The sequence below is a fragment of the Austrofundulus limnaeus genome, unplaced genomic scaffold, assembly GCF_001266775.1.
Source record: "Austrofundulus limnaeus strain Quisiro unplaced genomic scaffold, Austrofundulus_limnaeus-1.0 Scaffold28, whole genome shotgun sequence".
In the NCBI taxonomy this organism is placed as follows: Eukaryota; Metazoa; Chordata; class Actinopteri; order Cyprinodontiformes; family Rivulidae; genus Austrofundulus; species Austrofundulus limnaeus.
This window is the reverse complement of record NW_013952430.1, coordinates 3,305,833-3,317,927: the sequence shown is the minus strand read 5'-3', so window position 1 is coordinate 3,317,927 and position 12,095 is coordinate 3,305,833. Positions and strand designations below refer to the sequence as shown.

At 37.1% G+C, this 12,095-nt stretch overlaps 1 protein-coding gene across 4 annotated transcripts; it reads left to right on the top strand.

The window, feature by feature from the left end:
* The first annotated feature begins 989 nt into the window (after window positions 1-989).
* Window positions 990-11,844, top strand: LOC106515387 (monocarboxylate transporter 12-B). 4 transcript variants are annotated; one of them, XM_014005181.1, is made up of 9 exons: window positions 990-1,138; window positions 3,594-3,872; window positions 5,495-5,598; window positions 5,822-5,965; window positions 8,158-8,253; window positions 8,453-8,609; window positions 9,412-10,155; window positions 10,246-10,505; window positions 11,524-11,844. In XM_014005181.1, the coding sequence occupies exons 2-9, from the start codon at window positions 3,736-3,738 to the stop codon at window positions 11,730-11,732; spliced, it is 1,851 nt and encodes a 616-aa protein (XP_013860635.1). In that variant the 5' UTR covers window positions 990-1,138; window positions 3,594-3,735; the 3' UTR covers window positions 11,733-11,844. The 4 variants fall into 4 exon arrangements, with proteins under 4 accessions (XP_013860635.1, XP_013860633.1, XP_013860634.1 ...); XM_014005179.1 differs by lacking the exon at window positions 990-1,138 and adding an exon at window positions 3,044-3,426; XM_014005180.1 differs by lacking the exons at window positions 990-1,138; window positions 8,158-8,253 and adding an exon at window positions 3,044-3,426.
* The last annotated feature ends 251 nt before the right edge of the window (window positions 11,845-12,095 follow it).

Here is a 12,095-nt window from a genome sequence, read left to right as displayed (position 1 = left end):
TATATATACAATACATAAAACAGGGTTCTTTCATATTGATTACCACTGCCAGTACTATTTTGTACTATTTTTTATAGACTTGAAAAGTAACCTAAATGCATTCTGTGTATATACTGGTATTACTTTACCGATCAAAATAAGACAATTATTAAATGAATATCCATTATAAGTATGTCATTTTATAACATGTCTCACATTTACAACAAAAAAAATCTCCCGAGGAGCTTTTTCCATTCAAAACTGGAAAGTGTGTTATTCAAAGCTTTAAAGTACGAGATGCTCTGCTGTGCAAGCTGAATTCACATGTAGATTATTCTACCTCCCCTTACCCCTGGCTCACTAAATAAATGCTTTGGGGTCATTGAGGTCAAAGTGCAAACGTCTTCTGCAGAACAGAAGTCCAGTTGCTTTGTTTAAAACTGTTAGAGGAGTACATACTATGTGAGTTTAAGGTGGGATTGGGAGAGTTATCCTCTATAATTATTGACAACAAGAGTCTGTGTTATTGTTTTTTACTACTTGTGCAGTAAATGCACAGATGGGCATTGTACAAACACATGTCATGAAAACTGATGGTCATAATTGTTCTTTGGGAAAAAGTTAATGACAAAACTACCATAACATGGTACATAAAACTTTCATTGTTTTATTTCAGTTTTTATTATAGCATTGTTATAAAATGTAGAAATGAAAACAAAAACACTTGTGATAGTTGTGGGTGTCCTGATGCATCTCAGTAATCCAGCTAAACAAATTTAATGACATCGTTAAACTTGTTTGTCCACCATGTGGAGGCATTGCTTATAAGGCTGAGTTTACCTGTAACTCCTCACACTAAAAAAAAAAGTTTCTTGGAGGAGAGACACACATTTTTCAACAAAACAGAACCCGTCCAGAGGACCTACTCAACTTTTAGATATATATTTGGGGACCTCTCCTCCTCCTTTTGCCCCTCCTCTTTTCACCTCTTATATCTTTTCTTTGCAGACTCTCTTGTTTGTCTTGCAAATCACCGTGATGGTGTTTGCAGGACATCGGGACAGCAGATCAAACTTCTTTGTTTCATTTTACCTGAGGAACATTTGAGTTATGAAGCTGAGACTCAAAGCAGCAACAGCAGCAATACTTGTGGGCTAATGTAAGTAATTACTTTTCCTGTGCATCTTGCTTGTTTTTCCCTTTGAGTTTGCTTATAGTTCTACTTCATAAAAAATTACAAGATTGTATTCAGTGTATTGCAACAACTGTGCATAGTTAAACTGGAAAAACATGTTTAGGCACATGTGTGCATGATACTTTTGTAATCAGCACTCACTAAGCTGAGAAGAGATTATTTACAGTTTTTAAAAGAAGCAAAGTTTACATCATACTGCCATAAGGTTGCAATAGCTCAGTGGTCTCATAATCCTGTTGTTGCATCAGGAGGGCCATCCAGTGTAAAAAAAAAAAAAGCCAAATTTATGAGTTTAATTACAACTCCTGAAGAAGGGAGCAACCAGAAACAAAACTGTGCTGTTATGTCATTAAAAACAAATAAGACATTTTCAGTGGTTCTGAATAAAAATGTGTTTTTACTGTTTCATGGCTTACTGTCAGTGACAGAAGGGATTTTCAATGCTGCCAAGTCAACATGCATAACCAAACTGAATAACCTGTCACTTTATAGATAAGCCTTTGTGCAAACTAATGACAAAGCAGAATAAACTGCACAGAAACCTTTGAACAGAGAAAACCGAACATTTCAAAACACTGATAACCTTTCTTTATCACCCACCACTGAAAGTGGCTGTTCTTGTTCTTTTTATAAACACCAGTCAAAAGGTCAGACACGCTTCATCCAATGTTTTTACTTTTTTTTTTTCCCTACATTGTAAATTAATGCTGAAGTCATCCAGACTATGACACCTGCTGCAGAAACACAACCAAAAAGTGAAGAAATTTAAAAGTTTGTATTACATCATGTAGAGTATGAGGATAAAGCCCAGATCAAATTGAAGGGCAATGAATGTCGGAATAATAAAAGCTAAGACAGGCAGCTATTGGCAAAATCTTTTATATTTACCACATGAAGCTGATTGAGAAAAAGCCAATTGAGTACACAGCTGTAATCAAAACAAAGGGTGTCGACTTAGAAAAATATCAAATTTGTGCTCCCTTATAGTATGAATGACTTCAGTATTAATTTACATTGTAGGGAAAAAAATGAATGAGGAGGTGTGTTCAAGCTTTTGATATAAATAATTTAAAACTTTCCGGATTGTAAATGGTGGAACCCAAAATGCAAGCTGACACAAGTGTGTGAAGGTGAAATCAAAAACTGATTTATTAAATAATAAAATAAAATAAAATGCTGACAAGGCAGTAAAAGATAATGAGGAGAAACATGAAAACAAACAAGGCTTGGTGCATGATATCAGGGAATGGAAATGAGACAGGTTAAGGATGAGGATGATTGGGGAGTGGAAGCACCTGGATGATTGCAGGCTGTGGACAGGTGAGAGTGGCAGGTTGGAAAAACACCAAGAAGCTGACTGAGGATAACATGACACAGGAAACAGAGAAACAGGAAAAGAGAAAGTAAAACACAAGAGCACCAAACAATAAAACAGTCTATTCTAACATAAAGAACCATAAAACAAGAATCATGACAAAAACTTCTTTTTACTTGCTGTTTTATTGGATTTTAGGCATTAAATTGGTTCTTATTGAATTAAAAAATTGAATATTTAGTTGTTAGTTACGTTTCTTTAGATCAAACATCCATCAATTATCCATTTTCTGTACTCAGTTTTCCTTTCAGGGTCACAGGAGAGCTGGTGTCTATTTCCAGTCATCATGGTGCAAGAACTGGACAGCTCACAAATCCATTAGGGCAGGGGTGTCAAACTCCAGTCCTCGAGGGCCGCTATCCTGCATGTTTTAGAGGTTTTCTTGCTCCAACACACCTGATTTTGATCGCTGGGTAATTAACAGGCTTCTGCCCAATTTGAAGAGTTAATTCAATCACTGAATCAGGTGTGTTGGAGCTGGAAAACCTCTAAAACGTGCAGGATAGCGGCCCTCGAGGACTGGAGTTTGACACCCCTGCATTAGGGCCAGACACACAACTAGATCAAACAAAGAAAATTCTAAATATAAACACTTTTGCTGCAACTAAGATAAATCTACGCTGCCAAGTATTGGCCCTGTCCTCACCCAGTTGTGGCTCCATGCAAAAGCAAAATCTCTGCCAACGAAGAGGCTAATGAAGAATATTTGGTTGACCTCAAGGAAGTTCTGTCAAACCATTCAGTGACAGAAAAGGAAAACATCCCAGGCTATGCTTGTTTGAGTGGCAAACTGTTGACCCAGAATGGGAATTTTGTCAGAAGGAGGAGTCTCCTTAGTCCCGTGTCCGTACCCATCTCTGAGGAGGCAAATTTTGAGGTGAGTTCATTGTGATCCCAGTTGCTTCACCGTTTGTCGGAACTGGCCCAGCGCATGGCCTGAAGACAACAACAGAACCACATCATCTGCAAAAAGATTCATGGTTCCAGCATAATGAGTCAAGCAGAGCAAGTAAAAATGTTCACTACTGTTTGTGATTTTTACAGTGACCGAGGAAGTCGAGATGGAAGACAGTGCACAAAGAAGGAGCCAAAGGCCATAAAGATCTGCAAGGAATTTAAGACCATCAATGAAACGTGCACTGCATTCATCGACAGACTGAGACGACTGAAGAGCGGAGCTGACGTGATGGCAGATACCAAGGAGGAGAAGCTTGAGGGAGGCAGAAGGATGTCTGGAGTCATGAAAGCACCAGAGGGTGGCTGGGGTTGGATGATAGTTGCTGGGTGTTTCCTCGCCACCATCTGCATACGTGCAGTGACCAGGTACTGACTGTCTCTGTGGGTTTCACTTTATATTGGAATTAACCAAAACAGTCCACCTTTGAAAAAAATATATCCTAAATATATTTATGCACAAGTTTAAAATAATTGTACCTCCGATGGCTAGTCTGTCCTTTGACTAACCATTAAGAGAAAGTGTGTACTCTTAATCAAAAATATCATAATAATTCTATTTAAATTATTAAAAACTGGTTGTTTCTTTGTACAAATTTAACAAGAATTTCAGGAATTTATTCAGAGCTGTTGTGGTCATAACTTGAGATGAACTAAGCTCTTTTTTTCTGTTTTGATGTACTCTACACTCCCAAACAACTCTTCAAAGATCAAGAAAAATGTTACTTCTTTGAGTAGTTTGTACTGAACATTTGAAATTCCTGGCCTTTATTTTTCTTTGTTCCCCAGTCCACATGGCCAACTCTTCTTTTGACTGGTCAAACTCAACCAAATCCTCATCATTTGTTTGACTAGTCAACCACAAAGCAGGTATTATGACATTAATGTACCTGTATAGTAAGGGTGCAACGATACAGAAAATTCACAATTAGGTTCGGTTCCATACTTTAGTCTCACGGTTCGATATTTTTTCGATACAAAAAAAAGAAATTTCCCTGCCCATTTTAACTTGTAATTTATTTAAATTAATTATGAACATTTGTTTAACCTCAAAAGTACTGTTTTTAATTAAATGTTGCTGAAACAGCAAGTTTCTCAGTGGATCTGCGCTGAAAAATGCAGCCCAGGTGGAGTAGTCGAACACAGATCCACTGATCCTTTAACACAGAGCATCTTCAGAAGACAAGCTGATAAAGTAAATTTTAAAAATCTGTATTGTTCGATACAAGTGTGTATTGAACCTAAATCACTGTTCGATACTGTTCGATACGGGTACATGTATTGTTGCACCCCTACTGTATATGTAGTACACAGGAGGCCATATTTCCAGACAGTAGAGAAGCTGCCACTTTTGTATGGAAGAATGCATTCTGATGCAGACATTGGGGATTTTAACTTTGCAAAACGTTTACATGCACAACATTCTTTGTGGCACAATAAAGGGAGACAACATTAGCACTGCATGCTGTTTCATATCGTTAGTATCGGGCCGATTTTACTGTTTGTAAACCACTCAGCACATATTCTTTGTATGCCCTTTGTCAGAAGGGCAGGGAGTGTTCTCTAACATTATACAACAGTCAACAACTGTCATAAAAACCAGGCCACTGAGTTCAGACCCAACAGATTACTAGATAAGAGCAGCAAACATGAAATGATGAAAATCTCATTCTGCTTTAGTTTGTCGCTCCTGACATGGAAGCAACCCTCAATCAGAGCTAAATCTTTACTGCAAAGGGTACAGCTTCTCATTCCCTGAAAGAAGGGCGAACAAACCGTAATAGTATAAAATATTCTCTTACGTTGGCCACCACTTTGAATAATTATTATTTAGAAAAATAGAAATATTTTTGTTTTCTTGACTTTTAAAGATAATAAAACTATTTTCGTTGTCAACTTAAAAAAGATTTTGACAAAGATTTAATGCTTGTGTGTCACGGAAAAACACAGAAGACACTGAATTGGACCTCTGCTCTGCTCTCTCCATCCAGATGCATCTCCATGTTTTTTGTGGAGTTCCAGATGCATTTTGAGAAGGATTACGCCTCCACGGCTTGGATCCACAGCATGACTGACTCCACCACCATGCTATGTGGTAAGAAATGCAACTCTCCAGATTTTGCCAGCAATTACTCTGATCAGCACTGACTCATGAATAAAATCGAATCATTTTAGGTCAATAAAAAGAAAAGCAATATAGTTCTGACTACTCTTAGATCAAATTGTACTTTGTGAAATGTGATTGCAAACTCAGTGGGATAGATGGAAAACAGTTATTATATCAGATTATATCTAATCCACACAATCTGTATTTCAAGCTCCTCTTGGTAGTTTTCTTGGCAACCGTCTGTCCTGCAGAGCAACAGTCTTTTTGGGGGGGCTTCTGTCCTCTGTTGGGCTGGTCCTCAGCTCTTTCGCCACCAGTCTGGAATTCCTCTACATCTCTCTGGGAGTAATTACAGGTATAAACAAACACGTAAACACTAAGGGCCGGTTTCGCACTCAGGGCTTAAATAAAACCAGGACTAAACTAATCTGGTCTAACTTAATCCACACTAATCCATCTGCTTTCTGAGACATTTAACTTCAGATTAACTAGTTCCAGACTACAGAGTCTCTGACTAAGGTAATCAAGGATTAGACAGATCATGTGTTGGAAACTGAATTAGATTAACAATCTGCACATGGTGCAATGGTGAGGTTGCTCTGAAAACCTGGGGTGGAACTTTCCTATTATACATTTTAGCAGTCTGTGTGTACGGAACAGGAGTTTGATTTCTGACTAAGCATGGATAAATAAAAAAAAAAGTGTTCAAAAAACTTCAGTGAAAATGAGAAGATACTTTTGATGGAAATTATTTCTAAACATCCCATAATTGAGGACTAACATCATGATTCAACGACAGAAATAAAAAAAATGAAACACATGGACTGCAGTTGTGAATAAATATAACTCAAATGAAAAAGTTACCAACAGGACCCTCCAACAGATTTAGGCAAGATTTAATTATTTTATTTACAGTACACAGATTCTTCTAAGTACTCAGAATGAAATGTATGTTTGCTCATATGAGGCCGTATATTGCAACATCAAAATACAGCTGAAGAAAACAGCAGCCATTGCTCGTAGGGAGCATTTCAGTACAGGTGGGGGACCCCCAGTTAGACCACAGAGCGATGACCTGGGGGATATGTTGACTGGATGATTGAAAATCAACAACCATTTGAAGGCATGCCAGATGATCATCTGGACAGTTCAGGTGGGGAAACGCTTCAACACTCTTTGTTACAATGTGTGTGCCTGTGTGTATTTATTGTTCTGCTAAGGCAAGCTAGTACCATTTATTACACTATGTATAAAAATGAAAAATACTATTAATCTCATGTCCTGTATTGCAATTCTCTGTAGAAAAAAAGATGACCAAAGCTTGAATCAGATGTGGGAGGAGCCAGAACAGTCTCTGCACCGGTGGCAGCAGCCAGTACTGTATCTCCATCCCAGGCAGCACAGCAAGAGGGAAAAGGCTGACTATTCATGAAAAACTTGCTATAGAGTTTCATGAGCACAAATTGCAATCTAAAAGAAGAACATGAACTGAAGATGAAGATCCTTCAAGTGGAGTTGTCAGTCAAAAAGAAGGAGAGAGACATGAAGCAGCAGCAAAACTTCTGTTTTTTCTAACTGTGCCTCTGTTGACCTTGTGTCATTATGAAATAAAAAAATATTCCATAACAATCATGATTCAACCAAAATTTATTCAAGAATAAACCATATTTTATACTCTTAACTATTTGCAAAATGATAAATGTAGTCAAACAAAATGAAACTGACAACTTGTGGATCACTCAACTGTTTCCAGCTTCTTTATCTTCATAAAAAGTGCTGCACAGCAAAGTTGTTTCTATAAGCATGTCCTGTTTTATCATTGGCTGAAACAAACTAATTATTTCAGCTGCAGTGTTTTTGTATATACAAAAACAGTCAGAGAAATCTGTATCATCAAATTCAGTCAGCTGGTTGCTTCTGTCTCAGAGAAATCTCCTTTCTGGTCTTTGTGGTGGTCTTACAGCATCATTGATGTAGTATAGTACAGTCAAGATAATCCATTTTCCCCATCCACAGTGAAGCATACAGCCTTTAATCTAAAGTTAAACCTGCTTCTGGCCAGGTTTAATTTAAGTCTACATTTAGACCTGGATTAGCTCTAGTCTTCCTCTAAGAAAGAAGATTGATGAGGCACGGTCACAAGGTTGTTCGGCATTCATTTTCGCACACACCTTTCATAGCCCCTTGAGACACACTGTGCTAAATTCCTGGGAAGCCCCTCCCGCTGCGGTACATGTCACTACAGGGGGCTTCTTCCCGCAGATTGCGGGAAAAAAAAAATCGGAGACCCATCATCCGGCATTATTTGTGCACAAATCTGTTGCAGTTAAACCCTAAGTTAGTGTGAAATAGTGAAGTAGCTCTTAAGGAAAAAAAGGTTGGAGACCCCTACAGTACGAGAAACCGGCCCTAATTGTTTGTCACCTTCTATAAAGTTGGAGCTAACTTGCTTGGTTCCAAAATCATTTCAAGATGATAACTGACCTGATGCAGTTTAAACAAAAAGAAAAGAAAATTCCTCACGTTTACTAAAAAACCCCTCAACAGGTCTTGGCTTTGCTCTCAGCTACACACCAGCCATAGCGATGGTTGGAAGCTACTTCAATGAGAGGAAAACTCTGGCGTATGGCATATCTATGTCTGGTACTGATTTTACTTTTGGTCTTCTTTTTTTATTCTAATGTTAACTTGTTTCTGCTCTCACTTTTTCTTCCAACTCACAACTCATTGCTTTTCTTCAGTCTATTTTAAAGTTTATTTCCCATCATTTTTTTCTTGTGTTTTTATTTTTCCTCTCCTCTCTCATGCCGTCCCATCCAACCTGGCTTTGCCTCGTCTCCAGGCAGCGGCATCGGGACCTTCCTTCTGGCTCCTGCAGTTCAGCTGCTGATTGAACATTACTCTTGGAGAGGGGCAATGCTCATCCTTGGGGGGTTTGTTTCCAACCTGTGTGTTTGTGGAGCTCTGATGAGGCCACTGGAACAAAAAAACACTGAAAGGTCAGTCTATTATTGTAGTGAAAAATACCTCAAGACTATCAAGTCTGTTGTTTTCCAACTTTTAGTGTAGTGCAAAAAGAAATACATTTATTACTTTTGATTTATACTGTAGTTTAGATTTTTAGCTTTAGGAAATGTGACTATTATCAGTCCTTTAATAAGTTTTTATCTTAACATCAAGCATAATCGTCCATCCATTAGCTGTAACCACTTCTTTCTTTTTCAGTCAAACAGAAACCTAACCTTTCCTTGTGTATTTTAGATTAAATAGAAACTGAATGAAGAAACATTCTAGTATTGTTAATCAAAATGACCAAATGGATCTGTTTTGTACATTCAGGTGTTATGGTCCTAGGTGTACATTAAAAAAGATAAAATTTAACATTGTGAAAATTTCCTTTCATCTGTCTGCAGTAAACTTTGGCCATTGTTGATTTAGCCAACAGGTGGAGCTAGCTGCTCACTAATACAGTTAACAGGAAACTACTAAATAAACTTATACTACACAAACCAAATTCTAAAGAAAAGAGCTTCACTGCTTTATTTATATAATTTATCAAAGAAAATGCTGAATCATTGCTAAAACGAAGGAAATTATAACCTGAAACGGTACGTATCAAGCACAGCATGAAGACTGATGGAATATAACAGTGAATGTGTGTAATTATTTACAACAATATGCTCAACTTTTGTGACTTTTTTTTTATTATTGCAATGATAATGATGCATCTGCAGTCTGGTATGAAGTAAGAAGTTATAAAAAGTTTAAATATAATTGTATCTTGTTCTGGTTTTTCTGCAGGATGTGGAAGAACAGCCTGGAAAATGTGGTAAAAGCCCGTACGACAGCTGTTCTGGAATCTGAATTTACTGAACCAGTAACTGCTGACTGCAGCCAAGTTACGCCAAAACAGCAGAAAGTACACAACCTAAAGGACACGCTTGACCTTGTCATTGCCATTGGAACATTTCCAAGTTTTGGATATGAAAACACCAGACTTCAGAGGAACATAACTCTACTACCAAACCCGGAGCTGCCTGATAAAAGGAACTCAGATAAGAGGATGAATGAATGCATTCTGTTTAGCAATAAAATGGAAACAATGTTAGGAGGAATGGAAAAATTGGATCAAAATGGCACCCTGATCAATGACTTACAGCTGGTGGAAAGCATCAACTCAAACAATACATTAGTAGCTACTAATTTAAAAAGACAACATTTAGATTTGAATGAAGCAAACTCAATAGATGACATTGATGAAACGGTTTCTACTGAACCTTTGGTGAACTCACCGCCGTTGTCCAGATGTCAGCGTTTTTGTCTCAAGTTCAAGGAGGAGTTTGGCTTCTTTGTGATACCCAACTTCTTGATCCTGTCGGTGTCCTTCCTGTTTCTGGCATATGGTTGTAGCGCTCCAGTAGTTTACCTCGTTCCTTATGCCCTGAGTGTGGGAGTCAAGCATCAACTTGCAGCCTTCCTCATGTCTTTATTTGGGGTCAGTGGAATTGTTGGCAACATCACTTTTGGATGGATCACAGACAGAAAGTAAGTAAAAAAAATGGAGGTTTATCTTTTTTTTAATAATGGACATATATTAAACTGAAGCATCACAGTGATAAATGATTTTGTTTCCAGGTGTCTGAAGAGATATCGCATCCTGAGCTACATTTTGGCAATAGTCATGGAGGGCCTTTGTTGTATAGCTCTCCCTTTCCTTCATTCCTTCTCACTCCTGGTTCCATTTTCCACGCTCTATGGGTACTTTGATGGGGCGTATGTGGCACTAATACCAGTCGTGACCTCTGACGCTGTAGGCTCCTCCCATCTTACGTCCGCCTTGGGTGTGGTTTACTTCCTGCATGCTGTCCCATATTTAGTCAGCCCACCGATTGGAGGTAAGCATTCATGAACCAGATGCTGCAGTGTTTGAAGGCATGTTCTTGATATTTTTAAGGACAAAAATAAGTAAGGAGAGGTTGGAGGTTATTTATTTATTTTTTTATTTTTTTATTTGAATGAATGAATGAATGAATGAATGAATGAATGAATGAATGAATGAATGAATGAATGAATGATTTTATTTGGTCACATTAAAGAACACTCCTCACANCAGAAGCCAATGGCTTGTTTTGCCTCACCTTGCAAATCATAATGGGATTCCCCAAAACAAAATACACAAAAAACACACATATACTTCAACTACATGAATGAATGAATGAATGAATGAATGAATGAATGAATGAATGAATGAATGAATGAATGATTTTATTTGGTCACATTAAAGAACACTCCTCACAAAAACAAACAAAACTTTAACCCTAAATGACCAAATAGGTAGAGGCAGAAGCCAAATGGCTTGCTTTGCCTCACCTTGCTATTCATAATGGATCCCCCAAAACAAAATACACAAAAAATACAATAAAATAAAAATATTAAAAAATATTTATTATGTTTGATATTATATTTATTTATCCCTTTGTCCAAAAATAAAATAGGTTCAATAAATATTAGTGTATGTACCTGTTACTAACTAGTATATACCAGGTGCATACCTGGTAATTACTGGGTAATAGTTCACTTCAAAATACCAACTGTTCCTTTTATGTACCACATGTGTACTCTGCACATACCATCTAAGTACAGATGTGTTATGTTAGTACCAGAAACATACTGTTTCACCTGTTTTGTGTATTGCCATTGCTATGTAAAATTAGTCTTTTTGCATAAAAATAAAAGCTTTATTTTGGAATATTTGTTCACAGAGCTATAAATCTACTTTGTGTTCATTCACCTAAATGTCAATTTTTTCCTTAGATATTTGTACACTATTACAAGCATAAAGTGAGGAAACCATCAAAGCTGCTTGTCATGTAAAAAAAAACAGACAGCACATTTCTCTTCTTTTTTCTTCAGGTTGGTTAGTAGACCAAACAGGAAATTATGCATCAACCTTCTTCCTCAGTGCAGCTTCCTTCATCCTCAGTTCTCTGATCCTGGTGACTGCTGTTTCACTCATGACGCTGCGAGGAATGGCCTGGAGTGAAGAACAACATCCACAAGAACCAAAACGGTCACAACTTGTCCACAATTTTTTACAAAAGGGAAGTTGTGGCAGCGTATAATACTGTATATAAGATTTTATTTTTTTCTGTTTGTTTGTTTCATACCTTAAATATTTTGTGCAGAATGTTTTTGTAATAAAGTCAAAGTTTGCAATGTCCTGAATGACTTCAATACTTGAATGACCTTTTTATTGTAATGAGATTTACAAACTGACATTATTATTTAGAAAAAATTTCACATTTTTTTACTGTATTCCCTTGTTTTCAAAGTGTAAATACATTACATTGAAAGTTTCCTAAAATACTTTCATTGTCATTTTTGTAATATGAGACAAATGTGATTTTTAAAAATTCATTTATTTATTTTTTTAGTTTTTTGGAAAATTATACTTCAAAACTATTTATTTCAGCCACAGTGTGGCA

Excerpts from the sequence above, each read along its gene's own strand:
- LOC106515387 (XM_014005179.1), top strand. The coding sequence starts at position 3,353 with ATGGGAATTTTGTCAGAAGGAGGAGTCTCCTTAGTCCCGTGTCCGTAC. Across the intron at positions 5,966-8,157 it reads CTCTCTGGGAGTAATTACAG|GTCTTGGCTTTGCTCTCAGC; the intron begins GTATAAACAAAC and ends ACCCCTCAACAG. Across the intron at positions 10,506-11,523 it reads AGTCAGCCCACCGATTGGAG|GTTGGTTAGTAGACCAAACA; the intron begins GTAAGCATTCAT and ends TTTTTTCTTCAG.